Here is a 15,646-nt window from a genome sequence, read left to right as displayed (position 1 = left end):
AAATTTTAAAATTCTTAGCACTCACCTGGAACGTTCTGAACATAATCGATTTATCTGCACCACAAGAGATCATCTGGAAATTAAGTCCCGAGCCCACAAACTTTATCGATGTTATGGACGACGAGTGATCGTCCAGCGTTTGCAGCAACAAATAGTCTTGCGATACGTCGAATACATGAATTAGCCGATCTCGGCTGGCACTGGCCAGTAGCTTTCGTTCGATCTTTTCATTCGAGTACTCCAGGCACAACACTTCTGATTCGTGCGCCTCAATTGTCATGATGATTTTGGTGTTAGCCAAATTGTAAATTCTTATATTGCCGCAACGATCACCGCTTGCCAAATGTTGCAACTCTGGACTTATTCGTATGCATCGCACGCCATTGCGACCATCATAAGCTGTATTAGAGTTCTTATCGCCCGCTAGATCTTGATCCTTGATAAAATTCATTTCATCATCGATGTACATAATTTTCAATAGCTCCTTGGAGTAAATATTTTTACGATAATTTTCGGTGTTGGTACAGCCATCAAGACCCCAAACGCGGATTGTGTCATCCGAGGAGCACGTAACAAACGACTCCTCGGGCAATGTGTCTGACACATCGCGCTCCAAATTGTATGGCACAGTTTCCACGCCCCAAATGCAGGTGGAATGATATAGGAAGGAGTGCGATTTTCCCACACGTTTGATATCTCGCATGTCCCAAATATACAGCGAGTGATCATTGTACACACAACTGACCTGAAAAATTAAAAATAAAAATGGTTCATTTATTACATCAGCAACGATATAAATAACTAGACTCCAAAGTCTTTTTGGCACAAGATCGGCGCTTGATTTATGTGGCACTATGCGTACTAGTCCAACTTGGCTCTTAGATATAATGCTACGAAAATTAAATATCATCGAATAGGCCTTGAAAGTATTAAAACTTCAAATAGGCTGATAAAGGTCAATAGTACTAAAAACCGACGAAGGAGCTAAAGTTTGTTATATTGATTGATCTAAGTTGGATGTTGAGTAAACTGTACCTATATTTCAGAGAAACTACAATGGATAGATTATTATAAATAGTTTAGGCGAACGTTTTTGAATTTGAGGTTTGTTCTAGCACGTGGCTATGCGTACGAAATAAGTGTTAAGTCAGTCTGTATTAAATACCTTCAACTCGTTTAAGTGCAAAACTGCAACACTCTTTTGAGCCAGTTCGGTTCCTTTGGACACAATGTAACTTTTAAGCACCGGAGCATATAGATTTTGGAAGTTGGAGAAGGTGAATGGTCACGTAAAGTCGGATCACTACAGTGTTTCCAAGACAGATTCGTAACGGCCGACGATTAGGGAGCACTTTAGCGCTTCAAACATCTGCTATACTATAAAGGTGAATGTCTGTATGTTGTCCGCGCATCACTACGAAACGACAACACCAAATGACGAAACATTTTTTATACATTCATATTTTCACCCAATGAAGGTTATAGGCATGTTTTTATTATGGAACTTCCTCCCCACAGCCCCCAGGCCGCGCCACTACTCTCATTCGTCACTAATAATCGAATATTTGCTTAAATTTAATCTAAAAAATCTTAGTTTTTCCTATTCCCCACTATTTATAGCACACTCTAGACTTCATAATCCGCATAAGCTGTTCAACTATGACCCAAATGCAAAGTTTGAGATAGAAAATTAATAAAAATAATTTTGCTTGATATTTTTCTGATTGGTTGTTTTGATTTTATTCAACGAGGCATAGCAACGGATGCCGGGTATTGTAATATTATGGTTATTAATAAAAAAATATTTTCTATGAAATTATTGTTTGTAATTCTTTTATATACATATCCTAAATCCCTCAAAACTACTCCTACGCGAGCGGGGCCGCGGGTTAAAGCTAGTATTTCTATAGATTTAACATTTGTTTGTTTACGTCTTCGAAAAACATGCAGCTAGAAAATTTTAAACTTGATTAAACCATAAAAAACTTCCAGCGAATAAAAAAAAAAAAAAAAAAATCTCTATTCTTTTATTATGTTCTCCCTTGCCCAAAACTAACCTTCGATCTCTGTTCATCGTACACCATCGCTACACAGTCCGGATATTTGGCATGCGGTGGCACAGTCATTATGTGATTGATATGTATTCCCTGCGCCACATCGACACCCAGATAATGTGTGCGTGGCAATGTCGTCACATATTCCAGTGTAGTAGCATTAAAAATGCGTATAATGGCTTCGGCACAACCGACGAGTATGAAACGCGCATTCACCGTTAAGCAATTTGCACTCGTTGTGCGACATTGCACCCACTTGTCTAACAAACGGCGTGAGCTGAACTCAACCAAATGACCCTGCCGGGTGATGGCATATGTGCGGTCCTTCGTCTCATCCTTGCCGCAGGCGACCGCACAAAAGTCGTTGTCGCGCAAATCACCCAATATGGCACTACGTCCCATAAGCGGTATGGGATCCTTGTACTGTAACGAAAATAAAATTAATTAGTAAGAATGAGTGAGTTGGTGAGCGATTGGTGATGTGAACATACCCTGCGGCCGCCCTCCATGTACCAGTATTTGACATGACGATTGCCCACTGTAACAAAGTAACTGCCATCCTCGGCGAAACTCAGTGCCGACACTTTAGAGCTGATTTTATTCGAGGCCATTTTTTGATTCGACTTCCAATCGAAGACATTCACAATCATATCGTGTTGTGAACCAATGGATACCAGGTACTTGCCGGTGGGCGAGAAGGCCTGTAAGAGAGCATTAGTTTGCATTCAGATTGAAATAAAATATTTTATATGGAAAACGTTTTATATATGACAGATTAACGTACCACACATGTGACGGCGTATTTGTGATCGAAAAATTCCGCCACCACATTGCCGCCGGTAGTGTGCTCCAGGTTGCCATTCGGCGAGTCTAGCTCCCATACTTTGATAGCGGGATTGATGCCACACTCGCCGGTGGCCACATAACGGCCGCAACGCGAAAATGCGACCGATGTGAAAGCTTTGCGGGAGGTGTTGACCAGGTAGGCCTGTGTTTGACGTTTCGCATTGAACAGAACCACGGTGCAGCTGAAAGAAAGAATAACGCGAAAGGTGAAAAACTAGTAGATGAAGTAAAAAAGCAATAAAAGAATATTTAAATGGAAAATGCAAACTGCAAACAAAGATTTTAATATATAAAATATAAGTAATTCCAAATTTAATTATTTATAGTCGCAAGCATGGTGGCCGTCTTTCATTAAAAAGTCACCTGCTGGCTTACTTAATTAGCAATGTTTTACTTTTATTCACTTTTTGTGCATATTAAATGCTGTACTTGCAAGTGGAAAGAAAAATGCGCAAAAGGTTAAATCCTTTGTTAAGACTGTCGGGAAGGAAGTTCATTTTAACAATTTTTTACAATGCCAAGTGGCGCAGCCGTAAATTCATATTTTGTGCGATATAAAAAGTGACAAGGAAATGGAAAGCTGGAATGCTTAAAAAAGCAAGATAGTGAAAAAAAAACAGCACTTGAAAGTCGCACAGCTTGCAGGCCGTTGCCTTGACTTCCACACACTCTCATGCCCTTTTTATCTGTAGTAAGCTGCTTTTGCTTTGTACTACTTTTAAATGGAAATCATATCATATCGAAATACCAACGAGCTTTATGATTTGTACTTCGCTGATTCGGTAGAAAAAAGTTGAGTCTCTTTAATAATGAAGTTTAAGGTAAAAAACGTGCATTTGAGTACAAAATAACATTCTTCCAAAAATTATAAAACACAGCCTCTGCAACCCATCTCAGATAACACTGTGGAACAAATTCAGGTTAGCAAAAATTAGGTCCATTCTGAGAGTGGCGGGTGAAAATAGAGGCGAAATTAGAAGACCCGTATCGCGCCGTTTTTTTATGTTAGTTCGAATTTTTTTTTAATCGGCCTTCGAAGCTTGCAGTCAAATGCAGTATATTGTTTCATAAGTACCACAAAAATTTTCGAAATAAATTTTTTCAAAAATTTTAATTGTTGCACAGGTCTCTAGCAATAATTTGGCTTTTACAGATTGAAAAAATATCAATTAGTCGACGAGTTATAGCCAAAAAACCATATAAACAATTTTGCTCCGATTTCGAACTTCGAAGGCCGATTAAAAAAAAATTCGAACTAACATAAAAAAACGGCGCGATACGGGTCTTCAATTTCGCCTCTATTTTCACCCGCCACTCTCAGAATGGACCTAATTTTTGCTAACCTGAAATTGTTCCACAGTGTAAGTCTACGTTAACGGAACTACCCTGATTACTCAATATATACCGCGAAGAACTGTCTCTTCAGTACCATTTTTCCAAAATGTATGGGACTATATTATGCTGCTACAACAAAAAAAAAAAGACCTTCACGATAAAAACGGTTATAAAGGGTCTTTCAAAAAAGTGACGCCTAGATATAAATAGTCAATAATTCCTAAGCGCTATCTTTTTATGTCGTCTTTGAAAATTTTCAGGTAGACAGATGTACAATTTTACTCGACAGAACTCGCTAAAATTATTGAAATTATCAGGTCAGTCCAGAAGTTCGTGCGTTTTTTAAAGGTGGTTTTAAAATGAATAAAAAATATGTTTAAATTATTTATTAATCAATAATATATTTTCCTTCATTATTTACAATGTCTTCCCAACGTTTAGGCAAATTTTTAATTCCCTGCTCAAAAAATTATTAGTCCTTGGAGCCAAAATACGTTTCGATATCCCTTTTTATAGCTTCTTTTGAGGAGTAGTTCTTGTTACTCATATAGGATTGAAGTCCACGGAAAAGGTGAGAATCACAAGGTGCAATATCCGGAGAGTATGGTGGATGCGGCATTAGCTCCCATCTGACCTCGTTCAGCTTGCCTAATGTTTGCCTTGCGGTATGAGGTCTTGCGTTGTCGCGGTGAAACGTCTATTCACTAAAGACGGTCGATTTTTGTTATGTGCCTCATTCAGGTTTGATAGCTGATGGGAATAATAATCAGCAGTTATCGTCTGGTTTGTTTCCAGAAGTTCATAATCAACAAAACCGGTCATATCCCACCAAATAGACAGGAGAATCTTCTTGGGGTGAAGTCCATCTCTAGGGGTCGGTTCTGGTGTTTCCTCTTTATCTAACCATTGGCGTTTGCGAACAGGATTATTGTAAAGGACCCATTTTTCATCACCAGTAACGATACGGTTCAAAAAACTTTCATTTTCAAACCGTTGCAGCAGCTGAGAACACACATTCAGGACGACCAGCGCGCGGGGCATCTTCCACGTCGCAGTTACCACTTCGGAATTTTGAAAACCACTTTCACGCAGTCCTAACACTCACGAGAACAGTGTTTATTTCTGCAGCAGCAGTTGTTTTTGCATTTTTACCACTTTTATAAAAACATACAAAATATGCCTCTTATACAAGTTCGAAGATTCCATTTTCTTTTTTAACAACACGTGCTTCTATCCGCGATTAAAATCACTTGTTGAATGCACAATATATCAAAGAAAATATAAATAGTTCCGTTATATTCCGCAAATAATTTTTTGTATGCAAAAATCGTAAAAAAGTGAAATTATGGGTAAAATACGCACGAACTTATGGACCGACCTGACCCGCATTCATGAATCGACTATTTGGCGGGTTTTACGTGTAGACATGGACGGTGGACATTTAAACGATGTAATTTTTCATATATAATTGTTAAGACCCGTATTTTGAAAAAAATATTGAAAACTTAAAGAATCTAAGTTTTTAAATATTTTATTTTAAAACAACATCTTTGTGCGTCTTTTGAAAGACCACTTAGTAGGCTGCCTCAAAAATTAGAAGAGATGGCATTTCCATCTCAAATCCAATATTTTGGTTATTAAATAGTGTTCTTCAAAAGGATACGGTCCAGTTTAGCGTTTAATTTGACAAATAGTTTAGTAATGAGATCTGTTTGAAGCAGACGCCTAATATAATTCTTGTGCGAGAGTTCACCACTCCACAAATGGTCGATAAAATCTAGGATGTGATACTGGGCGATGACCAAGAAACTGAAGGTTCATGTATTAATGATTTCAGTTTTTCAGAAATATTTGAATATGAGAAAACTCTCCGCAAGGTGGGTGCTTTCATTTGACAGCAAATAAGGTCGTTCTACAATGGCAAAAGCGTAATTAGTGATGGTCAATAGCAATCCTAGGAAGTTTCTATGCCATTTTATAACCAATCTTTACGTCATTACTAACAAATCTGTTTATTGATTAACTAGTCACAAATGATATTCACTGGTGTATACGAAGTATAAAGAAACAATTTCAAGGATATAGAATCCAGAATGGATTGGATTTGTGGGGAGGCAAAAAAATCGCCCATTGCTCTGTGAAAATCATATTTTAGGGATCAAAATAAGAAACTTTGCCGAAGGAACCATACCTCTAAAACGAATTCTGATGTCTCCCAATTTGGTTCGAACTTTTTAGTTTCTTTTCTCATGTAAAGGCCAAAAATGGTGATATTTTGAAATGATTGTATGGGGAACCCCCCAGGGGAGTTCCAGGAGGTGTGCCACATGGGTGGATCGGCCGTCCAAAGTTAGTTGGGGTCGGTCATACAATTGGACTCGATTGGAGCACTCTAAATGGGTCAAAGTGGGATTTTTCGTCCGACCCAAATTGGGGGACATCAGAATTCGTTTTAGAGGTATGGTTCCTTCGGCAAAGTTTCTTATTTTGATCCCTAGAATACGATTTTCACAGAGAAATGAGCGATTTTTAAATCGACCCGCCCTAATGTATATATATAAAGGTTTTTTATAAAAAAATATTGTAAAAAAAGCTGATATCGATTCTTAGTCAAAAAATAATTGGTAAAATGTTTACGAAACGAAATTTTACATGACAAAATAAAACGGCTATTTACTTAAAAAAACGTGTTCGAGTAATATATTCGCTCAGATTGAAAAATGTGTTTTTGAGTAAAACGTTTTTAAAGTCTTATGAGCAACTTTGAAGCAATGCGACAAAACTGGAAAAAAAGGTTCCACTATGGCAATTGCATATTGCTCTCAAAAGTCCAATCTCAGCCAAAGGAAGAAAATAAACTTTCCCTTAAACGAAATTAAAAACTCCAACTGACCCAGTTTACTGGGTTATCAACGCGAGTGCATTCCATGAGTTCAGGCACTGCTGCTGTTTTGTTTGCTTAACGGTATAAGTTCATATTTAGTTTGCTCATATTTTTGCCTTTTTAGCTTTTTAGCTTCATTTTTGTATTTTAGCTGGAACATACGAAAGAGCTGCATAAACATGAGCAATTGGTGGCCGCTTTCAAAACATGAAGCAAGTGTTTGCATACGAGAGCCTTCAATGAATGTAGCAGCCTTCAGAAGAGATATTCAGCCTGCCTGCCCGCCTGACTGCCAGCTAACCGGCCAGTCGAAGAGTCTATCAGCCGTCAAGCCGCTCATTTAACACCACCCGTTTTAGCAGTTATTCTTCCCAGTTGCCCAGCCAAACCCTACATGAACGGAATTCAGACACCCCTCACATGTGCAGCCATTCAAAAGTGTTTGCTCGTTGTCAACACCGCTGCGGGCAATTCTGAGATTGTCAGCTTCCGTTTTGGCCATTTTGTCGCACCCATACGCGCACAGATTGGCGTTGCCTAACAAAGCTACTTTGCGCGCAAGTTCCGCGACAGCTACATAAGTACGTCTGTTTGTGTGGGAGCTTGTGTGCATCCTGAGGCTTTGTGTGATGTTTCGTGTTGCGCGGCCGCCGCCACTGATGTCACTGCTGTTATCGGCCTGGCAGTGCTCGGAATTCATCTTTTATTTATGATCAATGCAGCTGTTGCCCGCATTTAAAGCCATATTTGACATTTGACGTTGACAGTTGAACGGCACACTCAAACAAACAAGGCCAAAAACGCGTTGAACTAGAAATTTATGCATTTGTATTGGTTAACATAGCAGCCTTGCATTAAAGCTGAAAATTTGTGGATTTAGGAATAGAAATCTCTACTTGGCATATACACATCTGCAAATTGTTCCGCTGACTATAAAAAAGTTACTCATACGCCCTGCAAACAACAACTGTTTCATATTTCCTTAAAAGTTCTCTGCCCTAGTTTTATTTGAATCTGCATTTCGCAAAAGCTATTAAATTCCAGTTTTCATTTTTTTTAGCATTAGCTTGTTATCGTAATCGATTCCTGGAGATTGTGAAATGCAATCAGTGTGATGCATTCAATATCAGGCTGCCAAATTCGATTTGGAGAAAACTTTTTTTGCGCTGAAGGAATACATTTCAAGAGAATTAGATTACATGCACGAGAACACATACAAGTAAACTTAACATAGATGTTTATGCATATGGATCTCTTCCACGTACTTTGCTTGATAATATGTCTACATACAAAAGTACAAGAGCAAGGATAGTGTAAGAGGTCAGGGTGAATTTCACTAATAAAAAACCAAAAAGTTGGTATTATTTTGATTTAATGTTAAAGTAGTGCTTTTATAAAATTTTAATCCTTAACAATTCTTACTTAAATTTTCAAGGGAGGTATATTCAATTATAGGTTAAATTTCGATGGTTGCCAGCCTCCATGACTGTGCAATACCACGTGTTTGTATGCAAGTTTTCCCTGCAATTTCCAATGCGGTGAAACCACTTCGCCTCTCTAATGAACAATGAAATAGCTTCGTATTCCAAATCTGCCATACATCCAAAGCAGTGAGAGTTTAGAAAGCAAAAGCACAATCTGGCAAACGCGGGAAACTGGCGGAGAATTCTTTACTTCCTACTCGTTCCTGCAGCTGCGACACTAACTACAACCAACCTAGTTTCAGGTTTTAAATTGAAGCCTGTTTATCAAGCCAAATACTTATGCTTAGGTTTGTCCCAATACTTCAGATGCTTCGGAGCTTTACACCCTTAAAAAGCTGCATATAAGATTTGATAGATCTAGCATCGAAAATGCCTCCATTATCTGGCGATATTTTTAATATGCCAGAAATTTGCATTGAATTCGACGAATTTTGAACAATTTTGCTTTCTTATAATTCCCACTGTCTGGTCATTTAAAAAATACGACTTGCATAAGTAGACATTTTTGACATTTACTACTGCTAGCTAAACTCTAAATCCACCTAATTTACATCAGTTCAGAAAGAGTAACTGAGCCATAGTTCAGTTATAAGCTTGCCCCAGTTTTGGTTGCATTCATTTCGTTGGATTTTATTTTTCACTTAGAGCAAAACCATTTCATTTTGGTTTGGTTTATACTTTTAAAATAAGAAATACATTTTTTAGCACACTCAAAGTTACGCGGAACCCAAATACGTATTGAAAAATTAAAGTGATACGAAAAATTTTGCAATATTTGTGTTTGCTGCTTTTGTGGTTCAAATGGAAATGAAAAATTAAACTTACCCTGCTGGATAGGCCAATAGACCGCTAACGGGTGAAACATCCAAGGCGGCATTGCTGCATACTGTGAGGCCGAGCACTTTTTTGAGCTTTATCTGCAAATGAGAAGAAAAAACAGAACAAGATGCGGTCAGAACTGTAGTTCAAATGAATAGCGAAAGTACAGAAATAGTATAATGTAAGAGAGACAAAATTTCAGTTTCCGATTTTTTCTTTGGATAAATTTTAATCGATACCTTGCTATTTGGTAAACACGAATTAGGGTAAACACAAAGTTGCTGCAAAAACCACTGAGTGTAAAAGTTCCAAAAAGTGTGGGTTAGTAAAGTCAAATGCATTTGTAGGAGTATGTGTGTGTATGTCGTATCTATTTGTATGTGTCTGAGTAAATATTAATTTAAAATCAGAATTTAAAATTCATTTGAGCTGGGCACTAATAAACCTGGACATTTTTGCTAATTTTGATTGGAATTAAATATTCGTGAGAAAAATTTAGAAAGAAGCGAGCATTTCAGACGATATATCAAGTAGCTCCAAACTTTGGTTTTGTTAAAAAAATTGTAATGGAAATTCAAAGTAAAATAAAATAAAATAAAATGAAATTAAATAAAATCATATAAAATAAGGTAACCAAAAAAAAAAAAAATTTATAAATAGATACAAAAAAAATCGAAAAAAATTATACAAAAAAAAAGAAATTTTAAAATTTAAATTTTATACATAAAGTAAATATAATGAAAAAAATAAATAAATTAGCAAAAATAAAAACAAAAACTTTGCTCGTCAAACTCTGGAGTCGATATACATTTATTTTATATTTTTTAGTTACGCTTAACATTAAGTGAAGTGAAATTATTTAAAGCGATTTGCATGAAGATTTGGTGGTTTTGCATGTTTCACCTATTTTTATTACAGCCTTACAATAGATTCGGAGCTACAGATATTATATTTGTAAGATAAACGAAAAGAATAAAAGAGACCAATTTTATGTGGCTTTTTTGAGTTCGGTTAGTAAAGATCAATTTCTTAGTTAGATGCCTCAGAAATAATTCGAAGATGTTCCTCACACAATATAGCCTGTGAAACCACGAGCAGGTGGGAAACAAAAAAAAAAAAAAGCTGGACACATTCTATAGGAAGTCTTATCATGAGCGATATTAAAGTGGTAAATTTGTTGGTATAGATTAAAAATTTTGCGTTAGCGCGTTTCTAACAAAATATAAATATACCTAATTCAAATATAGCAGCTTTCATGTCTATACTATGAAAAAAATGTTATTAGCGTAGCTAACATATACCTTATAATTCATATTATCTGAGCGATTTCTATATGCTTTCTTCTCCTTGAACTTCGAAAGTATTTTTTGTAGCCCTGCGTAAAATGTTAATTATTTGAGCTTCATCAACTAATGTGATAGCTTGCCGCTAAAGAAGAGAACAGGTTTATACGTGACATTATTCAGTTAGTCCCGGTCTCGACCCCATTGAGGCTCTGCACATTATCATTGTCAGTCCTTCCATTTATAGGACAACATAGATTCAATTAATAAGTTTTTTAATTTTGCCATTAAATACTCCTTGTGACATTTTGATGACATATTATTTTTTAAACAAAGATTTTATAAATCGTACAATATAATTTTTTCAGGAAATGAATAATGATTTACTCGTATGGTATATCTTTTCTGCCGTATAAGAGAAATTTAAGTTATTTTAATAGAATTATGATCATGAAGACCAAATGCATACTTAATAAAAGCATACTCCGCGTGAATGCAACACCTTGTATGGTTCTATCATGAATATTTCCCTTCTACTTAAATGCAAAGTACCATATAAGTAACGGTAAACCGAATAAAGACATGATGTAATAGGAGCAAATAAAAATATCAAACCGCTTCACATTCTAATTTGTTGGCAAATACGATAATTTCGTCCACAAGAAAACAAGCATTGCCAGGTATGATCAAATCAGCATTAAATTAAGTATTTTAGCTATAATATTTTACCACGAAGTGTGTAATGGAATGCCGGGGAAAACTGCATCAAAAAGTCAATTTCGTAAAAAATTTAACATATAATAATTTAGCACAAGAGGTTTTAGTACACCAAAATTGTATTTAATAAAACAAAATCGATAAAAACGGCAAAAAGTTGCCCACAACACATACATTTAAAATATATATTCTATTAATTATAGATAAAATAAAAACTCACGTCATAAGGTTTAATTGAAAATTACTTACATTTACATTAATCTAGAGTATACTTAGATTAGGTAACGAAGTAAAAATAAATAAATTAAGAATTAAAATATTATCGAAAACTACAACGTAATTTATGGATTGTTAAATTTTTTGTAAACAATGCGGTAATACAAACTCAAATAACTCAATGCAAATACGATAAACAGGTATTAACTACGAACTACACAAACAACAATAGCGAGCTTGCCTCGCACGCCAACTGTTTGTCGAACTACGTCATGCGCAGCAGCAACAGTCGCCGAATTGACTCGCGCAACAGCGGTTGACATCAGTTTCCAGGCAAATGTAGATAATCACCGCATGCGCTAACAATTTCGTTACTTATTCTTATTGTTTTATAAGAATAACTTAGCAGTATTTTACATTCTACAAAAGTAAACAGCCATGTCGAACAATTTGCATCAATTACAGTCCGAACAGCGATTCGCGAATGAATTGGAAATGTATATGCGATGTGCCATGATACTTGAACACAACGATATTATAAGTACTTAAAGCCTCCAGCCATTCATTTGCTCATCCATTCATGTATGCAATAGCAAACAGGTAATGCAATATACCTGGTTTGGTTTTGGTTGCGATTCGATGATTTCTAACAAATTGTTGAGTTATTGTCCGTCGTTGCGTATACGTAATTTGTTATTAAGATTCACCTTGATCTTGTCTTGTATGCGCTACACAGGTGCTGAGTGGTCAGTGCCGCCGAGTGCAATTATTGTTAGCGTTGTTAGTGCGCAATAACAACATGAACCGCTGGCGCGTGGGGGAGAAAAGAGGCGGTGAAACCAAAATTAAGTGAACCTATAATTGTGCAAATCGGTAGTTGGAACGTTCGAAGTTCAATAGACGGGAAAGTGCTGGCAAAAGTGGGGATTGGAGAGTAAAAAAATATGTAATAAAAACCTACAAACAAGCAAAAAAGTATAAAAATGCACTGATGAAGTGATTCGATAGTTAACAGATGAAATCTTAGCTCTTTTAGTGGGGGCGAGCGCTAATGAATTTCTAGTAATGGTATTTATCACTGCTGTATAATTATCATATTTGTTTGTTTACTCCTAACATAGATATTTTAAAATTTCATGTTAATTCTTATTAATAAAATTTAATATTCATCTGCGGTTTCGGAATCAAGGTCGATTGATTAGCTCATATGGTTTCATTACAATTCTATAGTACACCATAAGAACATAAATACGAGCTTTTAAATAGTTTATCTGAAACCAAAACAGCAAATAAAAGTAACTTGAGTTCTTACAGGATTTTTGACAAAATGATTCGATTGAAATTTAACTGTGTACGAAAATTCTGCAATTCAATTTACTTGAATTAAAGTATAATTAATTAATTTAATTTATTTCATTTAAAATTGCCATGAAAATGCCATTATATTCTGCTCGGCTCTTACTTATGTTATAAGTCTCAAGTTCTTAGAAATTCGTAGGTCTGTGCTGTGTGTGTCCTTTACTCATAATATCATTACTGGAGTCATTGATTGTCCCACTTGCTGGAAAGGATTCGATTAAATGTTCTCCAGCGATCTCTTAGGAACCGCTATCCTTTCTAAGAGGAGAACTTAAAAACTAAGTATGCCCGTGATGTTCCCATTACTCGCGCTATACCTGAATTAAATTCCATTAGTAATGATGTTGTTCTTGATTCTTCGTCTTCAAGAGTTACTTTTTTTAACTTTTGAATATTATACTATCTATCTATACTATCAATAGTTTAATCTAAGTTATTAGGTGAGCAACTAATCAAATAAACTCATAGATAATGAGAAGTATAGCTTAGAGGATCAGACGGACGGACAAATACTAAAAAAAAAAACACAAATATAAATAATTTGCGCGTACACTTCTGTTAGGTATTTGGCCGAGCTCTTCATCTTATTTGTGGGGTTCGTCTTGAAGTTGCTCCACAAATGGAGGGACCTACAGCTTTAATCCGTCTTCGAAAGGCAAATGATTTCTATGAGGAGCTTTTTCATAGCAGAAAAGCACTCGGAGGCTTGCCATTATCTGCAGAGGGGCGACCGCTATTAGAAAACACTTCTTCTATCATTTTGGTGTTTCCTGCACGGATATTCGAACCTACGCACTGTGGAATGGTAGTCACACACCAATTTATTTGGCTACGGCGGCCAGACGGATATTTAGGCTTAAGATATAAAGAGTAGGATTTTTGCGATTTCAATAATAATTATGTTGGATATAAATTAGGTGGAGCGCAACTGTGTAAATGGTCTGGAGAGTTGTAATAAGTCTTTGTGGGTTGTATTAAGTGGGCGTGACACCACCAATTACTTTGTTTATTTTTTTGAGTCTTAGTTTTTTTTTGGGGCTTTTAATTTGAGTAATTTTGCAGCATTTATAACCGAGATATCACGTTTTTTGTTTTTTTGTTTTTTGAAAATTAACGTTTTAAACACAGATTTCACAATTTCTAATATATATTAAACTACCCTGAAGAAAAAGTAATGTCAGTAATACTTCCCTGGTGTAAATATTAATTATTGTCTATTTCTACTGGACCTTACCCAAAAATAAAGATAAACTTCATCAGCAGCGGCCTGTTGATAATAGGCTAGTAAACAAAATAAAAAATAGCTGTGGCTGTTCTGAATACCAAATCGTATGAACATATCATGCGCTAATTCTCAGTTAAACAAAAAGCTAAGGTATTTGTAAATTTTTAATTTTTTACTAAACCAAAACATAGAGTTCCCCACCAACTAGTTTATTTTCATTTCAGGTTGTAAATATGCATCAATTGAAATAAATCGTGATATGAAAATCCATTCTCAGTGCTAATTAGCATATTTATGTACAGCATGTCAACATTTATGTTCAAATACATTTGCGTGCACAGCCACATTCACATACTACACTAAGTGATATTTGGGATAAACAAACATTTTAGAGAACGACAAACTTTAGCGGTTTAGGTTGATCGCATCATCGTAGGTATGTGGCAATAAATCAGTAATGTAAATTTTACCTAAAATAAATGGTTAAAACATATTTAATAACCATATTTCATAATAAAAACTACGCAGTAAGTTCAAGATTCTTCGGAAAATATTTCAATAGAAAACTAATTTTCTAAAGTTATAGAATTCTGCTGAAACTGAAGATCGTTCAAGTCCATGTGTTCAAAACATGCTTCTGTAGCAATCACCAGTAATGGAAATGGTGTCTTCAACAGCGATTTTAAAGAAAAGTGGCTGGATGATATCACAGCTCCAAAATCCGACCCACTCTGTCACTCTTTAATGAAAATGCGCTATGTATAAATAACTTTCCTTTATGGAAAAGTAACCGAAAGTGTATTCAACTGAGTATATTTTAGTGTGACAGTAGGTCGTAAATTCGTCTAAGTCTATTAACATTTAAATCAATAATAGTATTCTTTGAACAGACAGCTGCAGAGAAACGTAGCAGGTGAGTGAACGCGAGTGTCTGGAGTGGTTTTTGTAGGTGAAACATCAAATTACATTTTGCACCTACTGCTGAGCAAAGTCTAGATTTGTCGATTGAAGCGCAATATTCAGAAATAAATTACTGGATAATTTATTGGGTATGGGAATACGTTTCCGCCCTCGTAAAAGAAGTGTCACTCCTGATACTATTTTTGTGTTCGCTTTAGTAATATACTGGTGATTTGAAGGTGTATATGGAATGCCTCAATCTCAATAGTTGACATTTGTTTGAAGCGTTTGTCTGACGTCAAAAAAGTCTACGTTCGTCACGAAAAAACAGCATTTGCAGGAAGTCATGTTTCATTATTACCTTTTTAAGGAAAAGTGCAGCTGAAACGTGTCGTATAGTGATCAAATATTACGGTAAATTAATGGAGCGTATCAAATACAACTTGTAAAGAGTGGTTTTGACGCTTCCAAAGAGGGGATTTCGATGTGAGTGATAAAGATCACCAAGGGGCATCGAAAAAATT

General features: G+C 35.8%; 1 protein-coding gene across 3 annotated transcripts in view; it reads right to left on the bottom strand.

The window, feature by feature from the left end:
• LOC128865090 (mitogen-activated protein kinase-binding protein 1) overlaps positions 1-15,646 on the bottom strand; it is a 63,737-nt gene that overhangs the window by 21,089 nt on the left and 27,002 nt on the right. For all 3 annotated transcript variants that reach the window (XM_054105046.1, XM_054105045.1, XM_054105044.1), the window contains exons 2-6: positions 9,429-9,520; positions 2,839-3,082; positions 2,546-2,755; positions 2,058-2,477; positions 26-745 (exon numbers count right to left, since the gene is read on the bottom strand). In XM_054105046.1, the coding sequence (XP_053961021.1) occupies positions 26-745; positions 2,058-2,477; positions 2,546-2,755; positions 2,839-3,082; positions 9,429-9,520 (1,686 nt within the window). The remainder of the gene's footprint in view (positions 1-25; positions 746-2,057; positions 2,478-2,545; positions 2,756-2,838; positions 3,083-9,428; positions 9,521-15,646) is intronic.

This window comes from Anastrepha ludens, chromosome 5 (genome assembly GCF_028408465.1).
Source record: "Anastrepha ludens isolate Willacy chromosome 5, idAnaLude1.1, whole genome shotgun sequence".
Lineage (NCBI taxonomy): Eukaryota > Metazoa > Arthropoda > Insecta > Diptera > Tephritidae > Anastrepha > Anastrepha ludens.
Note: the sequence above shows the minus strand (reverse complement) of the source record. Positions and strands in the feature narration are given on the sequence as shown.